At 40.8% G+C, this 19051-nt stretch overlaps 1 protein-coding gene across 1 annotated transcript; it reads right to left on the minus strand.

Annotated features, from left to right (window-relative positions):
- Window positions 1-106: 106 nt before the first annotated feature.
- On the minus strand, window positions 107-7162 carry ddx19b (DEAD-box helicase 19b). The gene is made up of 12 exons (XM_056365143.1): window positions 6955-7162; window positions 6456-6495; window positions 6244-6333; window positions 5946-6081; window positions 5239-5331; window positions 4956-5058; window positions 4619-4733; window positions 4305-4482; window positions 3788-4025; window positions 3450-3612; window positions 2614-2805; window positions 107-2347 (listed from the first exon to the last, which is right to left on the minus strand). Exons 1-12 carry the CDS (start codon window positions 7009-7011, stop codon window positions 2286-2288), a joined length of 1467 nt encoding a protein of 488 aa, XP_056221118.1. The 5' UTR covers window positions 7012-7162; the 3' UTR covers window positions 107-2285.
- Window positions 7163-19051: the final 11889 nt, after the last annotated feature.

Genomic DNA, 19051 nt, shown 5'->3' on the forward strand with positions numbered 1-19051 from the left:
TGTATATTTTTTCTTTACTGATAACAAAACACGGACAGCTTGACTAAGTCAGTGGCCTCTAGTACATTTCCACACTTCCACAAATATGCATCAGACTACATACAGATGGACATCTATATGTTCTTTTAATTCAACATATTAAGAATACATAACTGTGTCCATGAACGCAGCTCAGCTACAGAATACCACACACCTTGACCCTATCATTGTCTACACATTACCTTCAGGTTACAACAGACAACTTGCTTTAAGCCTGGTTAGGCAGTATTACTCTTATGTATACATGTATGAACTGGGTTTTGTAGGTTCTCACAATTATCAAACAAGGTATACAACATGTGGAGAAGAGTGTTAAGCTCTATAGCCAAAACTGCTTTGTGTCCATGGCTCTCGTACAGTGGTATTACATTATGGATCAACAAAGTGCACACACTCTCGTTGATAATGTATACATCCAAATGTCCAAATAAAACTGCATACACTGCTTCTTTAGCCAAAAGTCTTCACAGACTTTTCTTGTGGACTTTTAGCACACACTTGCTTCTAATTTGGCTGCATCTGCTCACTGAGTGGAGTGATTTTCAGCAAGTTGTCCGTAAACAGTCCATTAAAACCGGACTACCACCGGCAGTCTTCTCGGTGCCGGTGGCAGCCAGATGAGGTTTGTAGAAGGTTCAGATTGACCAATCACTGCCCTTAATGTTCCAGTGCATTGATCAAATACACCAGACATCACACCGTTTCTTTAATTTTGTCCAGTCACCCACTGATGCAAGGTTAACTGATTTAGGCTCACCATATTCGAAGTGCTGCGTCTGTCAAAATTGAACCTCATGAGGAATGTTTTTGCACTTCTTAGAAGTGTCAATAATTCAGTCACACTATTTCTTTAACCTAAAAATTTTAAATATGTACACAAGTACATGTTTCCTATCCATGCGACCATGTTGGAGCAACACAGTGAATCTGATTGGCATAGGTCCTCTGGTCCTCAAGTCAATTCAGCATTTGGTTTTAAGAAGATAATTCACACATCCTAAAGACGCCCATAATTCAATATATAATCAAAATTTCAAGTGTTAGTCAGAATATTAAGCCCAATGTCTTAGAATATCAATAACAAAATCATATGTATATATAATGCACTTGAGGAAGGCATTGCGTATATTTTTAAACTCACAATCCTTAGTAACAGCACAGTCTGGGTGAAGAATGTAGCTGAGCTAAAGTCAAACTGGAGACCCTGATTGAAAAGATTGTGTGGGACAGTGAGACACAAAGGGATACTGATCACATCAGACCTTAATGGTCACATTTGTAATTAAAATGAGGTTTTACGAGACAGATGAAGGAAAAAAAGAAGACTAATGATTAATACTCAGCAGTGGCGCCAAGCCGTGTCCTGACAATGGCCGTAATAGTTTTTAAAATGACATAAATAACACACGTGTAAGATGTGTGGTTGGCTGATGATTGCTTATTGGTTAAACACAGAAACACCGAAATGTCCATGACTTGGAGTTAGTAGTGTATTATCACTCTAGGCAGCCTTTTTTTGGCATTTGACTACACACCCTGATGCTAAAGCTGAGGTTAATTCGGGATTAATTCGTGTTATGTGAATACAGGTCGACAGTATTTGATAATAGCTATCACAGGTTGATAAGTTTGCATAGACCCTTGAAACCCAACCACCATCATCTCGATAACATAATCGTAATGATTAAACTACCACTCGGAGCAGCATACCCAACTTCACCCTTTGTACGGATTTTGGTAGATTAAACAAAAGCACAACAAAAGCTGTAATAGTCTACATGATATGGTTACATTCAGTTATACTTTTGTTCTTTAAAATTAAAGAAAAGTGGCACATAGAAATTGTTATTTCTCTATTGGGGTTGTTGTGAATCTCTTTAACAGCTTGTATCATGCCACCACTACAGCGAACACCAAAAAGTGTTTTTTAATCCATGTGTATTCAGTGAAACAGAGTCAACTATGCCTGCTTTTGCAGCATCACGATACACAGCAATAAACTCATAGACTTTATTTAAAGAAGTACAAAGAGTGAAATGGGTATGTTCCAGAGACTTACAAAACACTCGTCTGAGAGGAGACATATCCACGCGTAAACATATGCTGTGTTTGTGGTTTTGCCCTCTCTCCTCTGACGGCTAAAAAAAAATAAAAGCATAAAACACTGTAGGAGCGTACAGTCCTTGGAGAGCGAAGAGGGGAAGGGAAGTCGGGTCGGCATCCTTCATGCGATCACGACCTTCTCTTTAGCTGGCGATTTTCTCAATTTCGTCCAGATCATCCGTGTCTAGTTTTTCAATCTTTTTATCTGAAGAGGGAAAGATCACAGAACATGGAGGGGCTCATTTAGAAAGTCTGACATAACAGCGAATCAGCAGCCTGAAAAGAACCATCTCCCCAAAATAAATAAAGGGTTTTTAAGACAAAGAATAATACATATGGTATTTATATGATTACATAACTTCTATCATGATTAAGCTTATGAAAAGTCTGCCACAGAGAGATTCACTGTTCAAACTTGATCTTGTTTATGTGTAGAAGACAGAAAAGTGTGTGTAGCTGCTGTCATCTTACTGAAATGCTCCTGGATCCTGTTGAGGATGTTCATGCTCATCTTGCTGTCCACCATGTTGATGGCCAGTCCCCTTTTGCCAAATCGACCTGTGCGGCCAATCCTGTGCAAGTATGTCTCATTGTCAGGGTTACCGTCTTTGTCCACTGGTAGGTCAAAGTTGATCACCACGGAAACCTGCTCGACATCAATACCTGAATGTAAGACAAGCAGGGCGACAGAGTTATTATTTGCAATAATTGTAGTCACATTGTTGTCTTCAGTCAACAATCCTATATTCAAAAAGTGCTGAGTTTTCCAGTTACAGAACTACGGCTTCACTCTTCATCTTTGCTGGTTGTTCTTTAAGTCTATAACAGCAGCAGGCCGAGGAAGTGAGTGAAGCATACACCGATGAAGAAAACAGCAAGCAGTGTGCGTGGTAATGTTATGTGTAAACATGACATTGTCTGTGGAACCATTGGTTCATCATTTCAGGCAAAGAGCAGGCTTGCAATGGGAACACTGTGTGGCCACACCACAGAGAAACGGACATTGTGCTGAGGTCATTGATCGGGCTCAGGTGCTACAGTTGCGTATTCTTAATGAGTACCAAGTAGCACAGTACTTTTTTTTTTTTAAGTCAAAGAGAATAAATAGACCTTAACATCCACTTTTCTACATTTTATCTCTAAATCCATGTTTTCTCTGTGCTACACGCCCTGCCTTTGATTTTTGAAAAGATCTGTCTCAGATGCAAAGCTGTCATCAAATAAGGAGAATGTACAAGTAACGGCTAAATAAAAGTTATAATCACATCATGTTTATTCTTCCTGTTTTAAAAGCACACGGTGCTTACCTCGAGCACAAACATTTGTAGTAACCAGGACCTTCTCCTTGCCATCCCTGAAGCGTTCGATGACAGCAGCCCTCTGCTCCACCTGCATCTCTCCACTGAGCAGCGCCACCTGGTGGCCTTCTCTGGACAGCTCCCCTGCCAGCCAGCCTGCAGTCTTTCTTGTCTGGATCACAAAGAAAGAGGAGTGTGCTGAAGCTATTTCAACAGCCAACTAGGTACTTGTGTAACACAAGGCTAAATAGGAAATAGTAGCTTTATCTACAGGAAGACTCAGGGCATAAAAACAACCCGATGAAGCCAGAGGATAAAAAGACAGTCAAACTTATATGTGAACTCACATGGCAAAAGATCATGGCCTGAGCGATGGTGATGGCTCCGTAGATGTTGCAGAGCGCTTGGAACTTCTCCTCCTTGCTGTTACACAATACATAGTACTGTTTGATAGTATCCAACGTCTCCTCCTCTCTCTTCAGCTTGATGATGTTGGGGTCAGGCACGATACGCTGGGCGAAGTTCCACACCGTTTCTTCAAACGTGGCTGAGAACAGCAACATTTGGCAGTTTTTAGGCAGCATCCTGTGTGATGGGGAAGAGAGGAGCGAAAGGTCAGCAGCTGCAGATTGAAGGGTTAAAGTGATCAAAATTTCACACTGTACATCACAGAGACTCAACTTCAAAAAAATTTATTTACAAGATAAATGATAAGATTACTGATGAGAATAGATTAACAACATTATCATTGTATCACAACACCATACATGGTCTTATACAGCACTCATGATTTTGTAACTTATCTCAAGAGTTTTTCAAGTTTCACATTTCCCAGTATTTTTATTTAGGATTTTTTCAACTGACCTCTGGATGCGGATGCTCTGGTCCTGGTGACCCTGTGTGGCGATCATGACATCAGCCTCGTCCAGCACAAACACCTTGATCTTCTTGGGGTCTATAAACTTGAACTTACTGCACCAGTCCAGCATGGTACCAGGTGTGCCAATAACTATCTGTTCCTGCAGCTTTGAGCCCCGCTGCACTGGAACATTCACAAAAAAACAAGCGCTTATCAACACACAAAGCAATCTCCCAGATGTACGTCTGTTTGCATCAACAGGAACAGTTCAATCTATGACAGTGTATATGCAGCACTGTAAAAAGCAGTGGAGCCTTACATTTATTTCCTCTGATGGCGTAGACTAGTCTGACCTCAGGATAGTGTTTGCCCATCTGCTCGATCACCTTACCAGTCTGAAGTGCCAGTTCATAGGTGGGTGATACACACAGGCACTGATGGAGAGAAATAAAATGAGAGATAAATGCTAAAATGGTCATTTAGTTCAGGTTATCAGCGTTAAATAATTGTTGTGGGAAACAGAATTGGACTGATAGAAAAGAGCAAACAAGAAGAGCATGTATGAAAGGGGTCTCAGATTTTCTCCAAATGGCGAGTCACATTATCAATTAAGAAGCTCAAGGTTTCAAGGAACAGCGAGGTGAGTAAGTACTAACCTGTGGATATCTGTTGTTGGGGTCTACATGGCTAAGCATGGCCAGGACAAAGGCAGCTGTTTTCCCTGTTCCTGACTGCGACTGGGCAATCAAATTCTGTGGACTAGAGGAAACAGGAAATTAGATTTTCAGCCTTGCATACCATACTGGTGCAAAGTGGTGTATGTCAACTTTTAATTTATATAGTATCTATTCAGTGTGAGAGATTTTAGTGAGTATTAAGAGACATAACACTTTGCTACAGGACATCTCAACATTTGCTTACAATGTAAAGGATACTCACGGTTCAGCCAGCATCATAGGTAAGGCAGTCTCCTGGATTTTAGATGGCCGGTTGAAACCCATGCCGTACACACCCTGAAGTAGCTGAGGTTTGCTGCAGGAGAAAAGAGTCAAGTGTTCAGCAAAGTGTTTTACAGATCTTTATAAAGTGCTTCACTGCTTTGTTTGTGCATACACATTTCAGAGCAGGTGAACACATGCCTTAAAAGTAGGGCTGCACAATTAATCGAAATATAATTGAAATCGCAAAGTGCAATATCCAAATTGCAGGAGCTGCGATTTTTTAGTTAGTTAAACATGTTAAACATGTGTCACAACATTGTTGTGCATTGTTAGCACCATAAACGCCTACAGACCATATTCTCCAGATGCACCAAAACATGTAAACATGTTTGTTTGGTATATCCTAACAAAACTCACAGTATCATATTAAAATTTTCAGTGAAAATGAAATGCAAAAATAATCATTCCAACTGAAACCACAATCACAATATCTACCAAGACAATTGCAATATGATTTTTTCCCATATTGTGCAGCCCTACTTAAAAAGATTTTTTTTTTTTTTAAATGTTTTTAGCTCTAAACAACCCTTCTAACTATATGCTAACATGTTTGTGTCATAAGCTTGACTGATAACTGATTAATAATGATAACTGATACTTTAGGACAATAAGAGAGATGAATAGGAAAACAGACGATATACTTACAGTCGCAACTCCTCAAAGGATTTGACAGAGTAGAGCGGAGAGTTGGGATCCTTCTGAAGAACTTCCACTTGGTTAGTATTATTGACAAGATTATTCCGGATCAGCTTGTTTAACAATGACTGTGCCGCTTTGTCCTCTTGAGAAAGAAAAAAAGGGAAAAAAAAGTTTCAATACTTGTTACAACATGGTACAACATACTTGAGACAACTAAGCATCTCAAATAAAAACAATCAAGAATGTCAGACAGATTCTCCAGAGGATGAATGTTTTTGTGGCATATAAATAACAGATGTCCCACCTTTGTCATCATCATCTGTTGACTTGTTTTCTCCTTCAGCTTCTGACTTTGCCGCTGTACTGCTGGAGTCTGTTGCGTTTGCAGCCGTGCCTGCAATGTTAAAAAAAAAAAAAAAACTTAAATACCAGAAAGACACTTATATTTACACCATAAACATTGTTGGGATTACTGGTTTTCTGACTGTTTAATCTTATACCAACGTCACCACTTACCATTTTCTTCAGGTTTCTCTTTTATTTGAAGACTACCGATCTGTAAAGAGGAACATCAGGAAGTTTACAGAGTTGATTGATGCTTGCATTCACATGACAGTCAGTCTGTGTTTTTATGATATTACATTAGGGGTACAAACTGGGGCCAAGTCGGAACTACTACACCTTCAGTTGATCTATTTTGGAGCCTCTTGCATCATTTGTTAGCCAGCTAAGTGCTAAAGCTAATAACTCATTGAGCACGCAGCATCTCGGCTCTAGCTAACTTTCTTTAGCTCCGACAACCCGGTAGTTTCGTTTTTACGTAATTGAAAATATTACTGACACAAACTGCCACATGGGCCAAACTATTCAATGGTAGTATTGTCGGTATACAATTTCAAATCCCAAGAATAATGCTGAGCGACTGGTTTTCAGTAACATTGTCGCATAATAGGCCAGAGCATCCCCTAAACAGGCTAACAACACGTTAGCTCGTGTTGCGTAAGTTACGGTTTACCGATTCCGCCGCGGCTTCTTGTTCGTCCACTGCCTGGGCCCAGGAGTCCGTAGCCATCGTGGAGACAGTTTCTTCTGTAGTTATTACACTGCGAATAACTCAATTAGGAAAGCTAACTCAGACTGCGGAGTCAGTAATTTGAAAGTAACTATTTTCCACAATGGCGTGCCGAAACCGATTCTAGGTACCTGTGCAACTGCTCACTTGTCCGACCAGAAGAGGAAGTGCCAAACGATAGCAGTTCCCAGCTTAATGGAAGTTCCGACCAAGATTACTAAAAGTATTCCGCAAGTACGACAGGCGCTTTCAATCAAAATTATAACAAATAGTTTGAAAGTAATACATTAAAAAACTTCTAACGAACTATTTTTTGATAAAATTCAGCAAATGAGGCTGAATCTGAGGGAACACCACTCTCCTAAACCTGTAGGTGGCGCCAAAATGTTTGGCATAGGCCACACACACAGACACACACACACACGCGCGCGCACACACACACACACACACACACAATCTCAACGAAGATGCTGCGGGTCTTTTTATTTATAATCTAAACAAGGGGGCAGGCAGTAAAGAACAGGAAACACCAAGCCAAGCGGGCATCTGCCCCAGGGCCCAAGGTTGACTGTTTGGCAATAAATTAGTGTTTTGATTTTTTGTTTGGCAATATCTACCACTTACACACAATATAAACTGGATTAGTAAGGGCCTTAATGTGGCTCTGTGTCAAAATATAATTGTAATACCTGTAAGCTGTAACCTGTTTAGTTGACATGCATTATCCTTGCAATTTCCTTAATAGATTTGAATGAAATTAAATGATCACATATTAACTTGGAGTTGGGGGGGGGGGGTCTTAGACCTGTGTTGGGTTTAAACATGTTTTTCAGTTTGCCACACTGTGCTCCATTGATATTTTGCGGATTCCTTTATTTTTCTGAGAGACATAATTTGACAAGGAGTGATGAAGGTGCTTTCTACTTTGAACATGAAATATACATTTATATCAGTATAATCATCAGAAAAAACTGACTTTCCCTTCAAAAACACACAATTCAGTCAAGCAGCTTATGGAGTTTAAAAAATTAACACCAAACTCCTGCCAGTACATAATTTCCCATTATTTCATTTTGTGCATGAAGTCACACTAGACCATCTCTCTGTTAACCATTCATTACTTTCTGGAAGGAAATCTTTTCTAAGCATTCACTGACATCACTGCAAACATTTTTGGCTACAAATAATAAAAAAAACCCCAAATACTAAGCCCACCAAATATCCAGCATATCACATCTTTTAAACAATAACAACCAGTACGGAGTCTGGGAAAAAACTCCTGTTAACAGTGTAAATTACTGCAGTTTTTTGAGCTGCATGTGTGTTTTTAACCACTCCAACTGAACTGAAACTACAAATCAACGCATAATAAATCATGTGTACTAGATAAAATTCACTGAACAGGGTTACTACAAAAATATGCTAATGTAAAAAGCCACTCAATAAATCTGATTGTTTCTACGAAGTTTTTATTAGGGATTGGACACTTAAGTGGGCCAGTGATCCTAAAATGAAAATTAGTGGTTTTATTAGAGGTATGTGTGGGACTTCTTCTTCCTTTAATCATTGCTCCTGGCAAAGAAGTTGTCGACAAGACAACCCTGTTGAAAACCAAAATGTGTTGGTTTTTGTAAGGATTAAACCAACAAGATAAAACATTCATTAGTGAACTTCAGAGGTGCTGGTACACAGATTTTTTTTTACCTTTGGACAGCATGCACAGACATAAGAGTGGTATCAATCTTCTCATCGAACTCTGGGCAAGAAAATGAAATAGTGTTATTTCCCAAATGGTCAAATTATTTCTTTAAGTGTAAAGTACAGAATTGAGAGTGGTGCTCTTCATCAGAAACAGTCCAACAGACCAAGCTTTTCAGTCATGACACATGTACCGAACAGTTAGGTATAATGCTGCAACATATCAAAAAAGCCTTCTATCCCAGTTTGGCACTTCAATGGAAACTGGGCTATTAACCAGAGCAGGCCACCACTAAGGACCATGCAGGAGCACTCGGGGTCACCTTTGGAGCCAGACTGCTGTGAACTGGCTGCTCCTTAATTGAATGCAGAATTGATTTCACACATTTTGACTGTTCCACTGGGATAGACAGATAGATGATGACAGTGGCTTTGGATTGTGCTGAAGGAGATTACATTGATCTCCGTTCCGCTGTCATTCAATGGTCACCGCCACTGTGTGTGTGCGTGTGTGTGCGCGCGCGCGCGTCAGTCCAAGTTTATCTACATGCATGTGTGCGCATACGTTAGTGGGTGTGTGTCAGCATGCGAGAGAAGATACAGGGAGTCTCTTAGATCGTCAGTTTGGAGACAAATTTGTCAAAGGCTTGAAAGAGCCGAGTTTATAGTTGCCTCCAATCAGCTGCCTTGCTGGAGGTATCCATGGCAACTGAAAGAGTAAAAGTAAGGTTTGAGGTCTCCGGAGAATTTGGAAGAGACAGAGAGAAGGACTTTGTATTGCCACATAAGGACTCATTTCAAACACTGAATATGACAGAAAGGATATCAAAGTAGAGTGGTCGCGGTTTTCTGTGTGAACAATCCGAAGAAAGATAAACATTCAGCCCACGAATACATAATGTAAGATCGCTCAAACACTACTCCATGCTCATACATATACTGTATGTCACCGTTTATGTAGGCAGCACAGCCACTCTCCTATACTCTCCATACATTTATAGGGGTAACACTTCATGAAGGTAATAACACTGAAGCTTGACCCTGTGTCCTTAAAAGATGATCTGTTTCTGGTTAAAAATAAAAATATGCGATAAAAAAAACAACATTGATGGATGAGAATGTAAAGAGAATAAGAGGTACAGGAGGTAAAACATTTCTATCCAAATACTCTTGTGTAAGTTTTTGTCATTTTTGTATCAGGATAGTTAGTTGTTCCTGCCTATAAACATTTAATCTGAAAACTGGAAATCATGGTATTGTAAATTGCTTTTTGTTTTTGATGACAGACTCTAAACAGTAAAAAGATTTTTGCAGATAATCTGATCAATACTTAAACACAAAAAAATGTGTTTCATAGCAAGCCTTTATTTTTTATCTCTCTTCCTTCTCGTGTAAAATGCTTTACTTTCTTTTCTTTTGTTTATTTCTATCTTATTTTTCAAACTTTATTTTCGCCACATGCAAAATATGTGGTATGCAGCAATGACTCATTTTTTATTAGAACATAAATGTCAACTGCCGGAAGTAATTTTTTTCTATGTGGTATTATCATGTGTCATGTACTCCCATGTGGGACAGTCCATTTCAGTGGTGTGGGTACGACACACGTATAAAATATTAATTCAGTCGTTCATTCAGTCACTCATACACCGCCTGAAGACGGTTTTTAACTGTGAAAGGGTGAACAAGCAGTTCACTAGTAGTCGGGGGGCTGGGGGGCTGGGGTGTGTGTCTGTATTGGAATGCATCATATTATTATCAACTAACTGTTTAGTGGGAAAATACAAAATAGAAATGATTACTTACTGGCCAATAACAAAAGATAGATCAGATCAAATATAAGGTGAAATTTAACAGTCTCGCACAAAACATGAGGAGAAAGTAAAGGTGAGAAGCCAGTAATACAAACTTCAAGGCAGACACACAGTAGACAACAGGCTGGTATGAAGGCATAAAAAGACAGGCAGACCTGAACAAAAGATAGATGTCATGTCCGGCACTGCATCCTCTAGAGCATCTTTTCTTTTTTCCATTCACTTTTGAAGTATCTAATTTATTTTATTCGTGTGTTACCCGACTCTCTGATTGTCTGCCACGCCCCTGATTTGTTGCACGTGTGTCTCATTGTCTCCGTTCTCCAGTGCTGCGTCTCGAATCGGATACTTCGGTGAGTACACTCACATGTAATACACTCTTTGTCCCAAATCAAACACTGCAGTTGTGCACTCACCGGAAATGAGGATCGCAACAGGTGACAACACGGACAGAGGACAAGGTGGTAGCTCATGCTGGGTGTGGGACAGGTGTGGTGGCGACTCTGTTGACTCGTGGGGGAGGTGCAGAATGGCAGCATTTTGAAAGCAGCATTAAGTTGCTGAATTACATATCCAGCAACATTAGCATTTATTTAGAGCAGTGTTTCTGGAACTGAACAAACATAAGCCCATTATATAGGATCGACAATACACTACAAGTGAATGGACACGCAAACAAAGCATTTAGACACCCGAACATAACATCTATTTGTGACTGTTGAATCGATTAGTCAAATAGTCAACTATTTTGATAACTGATTAATCATTTTACTCATTATTTAAACCAAAAGAACAGATTTCCTGGTTCTAGCTTCTTGTATGGGAGGAATTTATGCTTATTTGGTAAAGCATGAGTGACCCTCAAGTGAGAAGAAATTTGAAGATGTCACCTTCAGCTGTTGGAAATTAAAACCAGCATTTTTCACTATTTTATGACAAAACTCTGACATAACACTATTTATAGACAAAATGATTAATGGAGAAAATAACCTGCAGATTAATCAAAAACAAAAACAATCAGTAGCCCTAAACACCACATTCCAAAACCATGGTCATTAATATGTTGCTATTAGAGGCGTCACTCCTCTGAGAGAGCTTTCCACAAGATTTTGGAACCTGGCTGCAGGAATTTGTTGCCCATTAAGCCACAGGAACATTAGTAAGGTCTTCTGAGGCTGGGCGATAAGGCCTGGCTTCCAGCTGGCGTACAAATTCATTCCAAACATGTTGGATGGGGTTGAGGCCAGGGCTCTGAGCAGGCTGGATTCCCATTGGTCTGATTCCCATAAGAGCAGTCTGAATAATCATATTCAGGGGTCTAATAGTCAGAAAAGTAATCAGTACATTCAGCCTTCTCAAAATGGCTACCAATATGGTTCCACTATGCGACCTGGCAATGGCAATGTATACTATGTAGTGATGGTAAACCTGTGTGTAAAACTATGCAGCAATAGGAGCCTGTCTCCTCTGTCTTGTTCCCCCTGTCTTTCACATGGCAGCACTCAGGTCCTTGGTTGTCCATCGACAGCTAATTAATCAGAATCAAAGGCAGACAAATCCTGTAAACACGAACAAGCTGTGTGCAAGGGTCCATAGGAGAGAGAGAGACAAGGAAAGGGGGAAAGAGGGAGATTAAGGGCGGATTCTCCCAAGACCTCTTCTCCCTACTTTCTTCTGGTATGAGTCATTAAGATTCATACCCCTGATCCTTTGCTCTGTGCCGACTCCTCACTGCTTGCTCTGTGCATTTCTAGCAAGACAAAAAAGAAAAAAAAAACATACAGAACCTGCACACCCACGCCAGAATTAAAATGGTGATGCAGCACTTGTTTCCTGTCAACAAGAGAGTGCATACAGAGAAAGAGAGAGAAAGTGAGATAGTATGAGAGAGGGCAAGAGGGAGAGAGAAAGAGAGAGGGAGTAAGGGGCTGACAGCTGGTTGGTATTCCTGAGGCTTAGCCAGAGAGGCTGATGGTGCAGAGTGGACATCACCAAGGAATTTCAATGTGGATAGAGCGGCTTGCTGTTGTCAGAGTCAGAACTCTAACCTTTATATTACAGGCCTGACTGTTTTACAAACTACTGTGTGTTAAATAAAGTTAAAGCTGCTCAGATCAGAAATAATAGTTATAGCACATGGACATTTAAGCAGAAGTTCAGATTTTGAATGACAGAAAATGTTGTTTGTGGTTCTTCTTTTTGAGATTCACTGAAATTACTTTTATTTCCTATAGCAAATTATTTGTATTATAAATATTTAATTCATCATAAACAGCAATTTTCTGTTTCATACATTTTATAAGAGAACAGAGCACTTTTCCTGGACACAGGATGCCTTTGTTATGACCTAAAATTACTTCAATAGAATATGTCAGGCTGAAGTTTGGGGAAATGTGTTTAAAATGATGCACAAAACTTGCAAAGTATTTCTGCTTAATTGAATGGTGCAGCATTAAAACAAGCATGTAGTTTAAATATATCACTCTGTAAGCATCACATAGCTTCAATAAAGAGCTGGAAAAAGGTGATACACAATGCATCATACTATCAGACAGAGTGAAAGAAGATATTTTAATAAACCTTGAGGCTAAAGGGAAAACAAAAGGGGAAAACAGGATGTTAATAATAATGAAAGCTTAAACTCAGTTTCTGTTCAGGAAATTTGTCCATTACTTCTACTTTATCTCTACTGCCTTTTATTATCTTAAAAGTACCAAAAAATATAAACAAATATATTAATGTGATGTTCTGGAAAAATATAGTTTAAAAGAAATATGTCCATGATCAATTTGAATGTTTTACCAGGAAGAACCTCATACTGTTTGAAGTGGTTTATGCTAAAGATCAATTTATATGGTTGGATTTAGCGCTTAGGTGTGGGAAAGGAAAGACGGAAGAATCCGAATGTTGGGCTGAGTCTCCAGGGTCCAACACAGTCTCAGTCCCAAGGTTGGCCAGGCAACCACAAGCATCTGGATCCAACCTGCTTCCTCCTTTCTTCAGGGAAGACCCAGCAATCGCTAAACCCAACCAATCCACTCGGTAAACAGCTGGATTATTACATAACACGTGGTGGGAGATAAATAGCCCTGAGTCTTTGAAAAACCTGAAAAAAAGAAAAGATTAAGCAGACTTTTCGTTCACTCATGCAGTTTGGAGTTCAACAGTCATTGACAATCATGTGGTCGTGTTCATTCATCTACTGGGGCCAAAGAGCTTCAAGGCTGTCAAGCCCCGGCTCAACAATTTTCAATTCCTTAATAATTTATTGATGGCGGGCAGTCAAATTGCATATCAATAATGTAGAAGGGCTCAGTACAGTGTTGATACAAAACACCCTTTCAGTCGGGCTCATTCATGCTCACAGACCTGCAGACATATGTACTATGTTTAGTCCCACGTGGTCCGGTGCTGGCACAATGCATGAATCCAATCTGCATCAGTGAACTGTGTAATGTTAGTTGATGATGGAGCAACTAAAAATCCTTCTCATGTTTTCTTTTATGATCCTGTCTTTGAAGAAGTATGCAGGATAAAGCCCCCAGAGGTGAGGGGGTGGGGTGGGGGGGTGGGGTGGGGGGGCTGGGAGAGAAAAACATACACACTACAAAGACACTGATATGAAGAACAAGGACAAATTGTTTGCTTGGTAAATTGATGCAAGTGTGATACATTAACAATATTTACGATATATTTTCAAACACGCATTTCAAATGCGTTGCTTTTATACTTTTCCATCTATTTCTGTGCAAACCTGTGAGTAAAAGTTTGCAACATTTTAGCAACATACTCCTCACATATATGAACACCTCCGCTCTCTGTCGATTGGATAGCTATATTCTATGTTTGGGGATGAGCCAATCACACATGTAGGACAAATTAAGTGACCAATGGCGAATTTCCATCTAGGTCAGCATCTTTTATTCAGGAGGCACGCGTACACAGTTACATGCCATCCCACCCCGGGGGCCCTGTGGAGACCCACTCTGCCACCAAGAGATGGCCCACCATTTTGTTCTGTTTTGAAAATTATCTCCATGCATGAGATTAGCTGGGGGGGCCCACGAGCTCGTCCCTTTGTTGTGCATCCCAGTTTGGATATTTCCCGGCTGGTGTGTGTGCGTGTGTGTGTGTGTATGCGCAGGGCGTGCATGTATGGTGCCAGGCTGCATTTGTGAGCGTGCATATGCTTGTGTGTGTGTGTGTGTGTGTGTGTGTGTGTGTGTGTGTGTGTGTGTGTGTGTGTGTGTGTGTGTGGGTGTGTATGTCTGTGTGTTTAATGGGGGTTTTGCTTGTTGCAGGGGTGAAAATGATCTCGATGGAGACATCTGATGCCCATTCTGTGTATGAAACTGTAGTGCACTGCTGCTGAGCTTGAGGAGAATGCTTATAGACTCTCAATCTGTCTGCGGTGTTTACAGCAATGCACACTTCACAATACAAACCCTACACATTTGTAGACGCATTGGATGCCTGTGTGTTGGGGTCAAAGGCATTTATTAGGGTCACAAGAGACTCTACCTTGAACTGTTCACGACCCCGCACTGGTGCACTGCGCCGTGATGCATGGCTAATCATTCTTAACCCTTAAACATACATAAGCTTTTGTCAGGAACTGTTGCATGGGAGGGGGGAAAAAAAACTGCACCAGTTGGCACGGTATGTTCGTCGGATATCAGCTGTCAAAAACACAAGCAGCAAACAATGAGTAACATCATACTGAATAAACACAAGTCGGAACACAAGTATGTAAAGTTGGTGATGAGGCTTTACGATGCCACTGCACCAAAATGTAAAAAGCTGTCTCTCTCAGCCGTTGGTTTCCCTCCACAGACTTAAAGCAGCAACAAAGCAACTAGGTAGAGAGCGAGAGACAGAGTGAGAGAGAGAAAGAGAGAGGGAGAGGAAGAGAGAGACTGGGGATGTGGTTGCTATAGTAACCATCTGGTGGGTCTGAACTGTTTCTCCCTGGCATTCATTTCGTCATATTGAGCCTCTGTCTCTCTTCGTCTCTCTTCCTCTACTCTCACTTTTGTTTATCCCTCTCTTTTCCTCCTTCTCTCCTGGCTCTCCATCTCTCTTATCTCTTCATCTCCCTCTCGTGCCGCTCTCCCACTCTCTTCCGATCTGCCTGCCTGCCTGCCTGCCTGCCTGCCTGCCTGCCTGCCTGCCTACCCGCCGCCCTTCCTCTTCCCTCTTCCAGCTCTCCTCACTTTCCTTGGAAAGAGTGTTTAATGTCAATGCAGAGAGGTCCTTCCATCTCTGTCTCTTTGGCTGTTTGGTCCATTTTTATCCTTCTGTCCTGACACTCCCATCTGTTAAACCTGGACTCTTAGCCTTTTTTTCAGACAAGAGCAAGTCATGAGGACAGTGTCCACAGTGCCAGAATTTGGGTGAGATTCAGGGTTTTTGGAGATGAGTAAAAAGCTGGATTGATATCTGAGAGAGAACTTGCTTGAAAGATTGACGTCATCTGCAATCACGTTTTAGCTGCAACCAAAGTGGGTTTTACCATCATATCATAGGCAGGGTTGTTTTTTGGTCAAATGCTTTGATTCAGCTCTGCCCAAAAAAAAAAACCAAAAAAAAACTTGACATCAAACCTTACTCAGGAGCAGACAGAATATTCTTGTGTGGTGTCTAAATGGATATTTATTTATTTTTTCCGTCCACAACTGCATTTTCCTTTTCCCGTCGTCCTTGTGAATTCCCAGCAGGGTCTCAATCAGCGGGAGAATACCTGATCCCAATGCCAATTGAGATTTGCCACCCAACACACACACACGCGCACTCGCACACACATGCACACACACACACACACACACACACACAAACACACACACACACACACACACACACACACACACACACACACACACACACACACACAGACAGACTCAGAAGTAGAAAAGATCTGAATAAATACACCAACATATGCACATGCAGTGGAATAAAATGCAAATGTAGCCTCAGCCATTTGCATGCCACACATATTCTATGACTGCATCATATAAAGCCCATTGATTCACACCAAGAAAAAGAGGAGGTGATTTTCCCAGTGAGGTCACCACGGTAATTTCCCTGCAACTACGCAAAGGTCAGATTCAGGAGTCCAGAGGAGAGGCTAGCACTCGTTTTTTTGAGGGATATTTGTGAAAATCAGTCAGGACAGTGTGTGTGTGTGTGTGTGTGTGTGTGTGTGTGTGTGTGTGTGTGTGTGTGTGTGTGTGTGTGTGTGTGTGTGTGCGCGCGTGTGCGCGGGCAGCTTAAGGAGTTTGAAGGGTACGGTTTTCCTCCTGCGGTCAGTGACTTATGAATGCTCTCCTCCCTCTCTTTATCCCATGAATGTTTCTTTCTCCTTCATACCTTCATATTGCTCTTCTTCTTTCTTCCTCTTCCTCCACACCTGCCAGAGCTTATGTAACTGATCTTGACTTATGCCAGCCCCCTTTCACAGCACCAGTGATTAGCCTCTCATCAGACCTCAACTCATTTGCTACAATATTATCCAAATAGTGACTGGCTGATAAAAAGCTTCCCATTACATTAATGACAATAATGGAGTATTTAGTCATTGAAAAGTGTAATTCTGAGCCTCTTCAGCAGTGATGGCCACCCAGCCTAAGTGTATGCTTGAATTTGAACTTATCTGGCCAGCCTGAGGTGAGCAGCATCTGCTGCATCTTGGTGATAACAGCATTAGGGCTGAGTCTGAGGATGTACAGTAGCATTAAGGGTGTGTGTTATAAAATAATAACCTGCATTTGAGACAAGTCTGTATTCTTAACTGGGAATATGTGTTGGTTATGTAAGATGGACATAATAAGCTATTATCTTCATCAGTTGTGAGGGAGATGGACAGTAAGAAGGTAGATCTTCATGAAATCTACTTATTCAGCGTTTTGATTTACCTGTGTATCAAAAATATTTGTAAGGGACAAATGTTGGAGAGAAATTTAAGTGGATGTGATTCAGTCAGACATCTGGATGAGGCCTCCAGTAATAAAGAAGCACAGTCACCATGCACTCTATTATGTGAGGCTTAGAGTTAAGTCTGAGCTCCTCCCCAAGAGATGTGGTAAATAATGGCAAGAATGTCCCGAGTGTGTATGTTTTTTATAGATGTGGCTCCACCAAGGAGTGACTTTACTGCTGATTTTAAAATCTAGTCAATTATTTCTAAAACCATCCAAATACTCAAATAAAGGCGGTCACAATCACTGCTGTTGCCTTTTGAAGACTCTGAGTGACTGTTCATCTGCATGCTTTATTATTTCATGTCCAAGCTACTTCAGATATATCTTACTGCAACTTCCCAGTTATTATAATGTGTTTTACAGAACGATACGCTTTCAATTCTTTTTGGTTTAGTGCTGTAAAATGACAAGATTTCGTTCTTAGCAAACTGATTTACTGCATCAGTCAAATCACTCAAACTGTCAGAGGCAAATCTTGATATTTTACATCTGCACTTTGGTGAAGCTCATAACCTTTGATATTTATTGACAGTCAGAGGCGTTGATTGAACTTGGTGGTCAGTTTGAGGCATTGTTCAGAAACTATTCCATTTAGTGTCAGAGTTTGTGTGTGTTCACATGCGACACCTGCTCCTCTTTGCTAATGCAGTTTCTCTGTATTCGGCACTTGGTTGTCATGATTATTAGGATTATGCAGTGTAATTTTGCAGCGTTTGTGACGGATGCACCTGCAATTCAGCAATTCAGATGGTGACTCTGTTGGTCGCCTTATGCTGCTTCTTCCTTTCAAGCCTCTGCTAAAGCAAACACATGCTGGTAGTCAGTATTCCAGTTACTATGAGTCACATGTGTGGCTACATTTGTAGTTGTAATTTAGCATAGGTTCTCACTGCCTGGATTGCTGCTGTTTTCTGTAGCAATGACTGCAAAATTATGTAATGTGGGAAAAGTTTCAAAAATCAGGAGGATGCAATGCCAAATACAGGAAAACAGAAAAAGCAGAGAACAGTGCATCTTCAAATGACACTTAATGAGCAGCTGTATGCACGACAGATAACAGCCTCAAAAATGACACCTGGCAAACCTGGACGTTATGAGCGTCACCAAACTGGTAGTTACAGCAGGACTATTGTACTGTGGTTCTTTTTTACTCTTCACAGCAGCACGTTACTGGTTAAGTCCTACAGGTTTGACTGTATAGGTATAGTATAGTATAGTACGTGACCCTGTGTTGAGACTGATCATAGACGAGCTTGGTCCGATCACATCAGGCTTCCACTGTAACATTTTGAATGAAGGGATCCATCACACAGACAATCATAAAGCATTTCTTCCTAAATGTAACATCCTCTCATCCTGTGTGAGGGGATAGGCTGTTACTGCAGTAGTCGCCATCGTCATGGTTGACTGCCGCCTTGGAAGAAGGGACTATTTTGGCAGGATAATGCGGTCACGCCACTGAGTGAATAGGGGGTCTTGAGAGAAGAGGGCAGAGATAAGAGAATGGAGAACATTCCATTAAAGATAGCGATGGTATCAAGCCGTGGCTCA

This window comes from Seriola aureovittata, chromosome 2 (genome assembly GCF_021018895.1).
Source record: "Seriola aureovittata isolate HTS-2021-v1 ecotype China chromosome 2, ASM2101889v1, whole genome shotgun sequence".
Lineage (NCBI taxonomy): Eukaryota > Metazoa > Chordata > Actinopteri > Carangiformes > Carangidae > Seriola > Seriola aureovittata.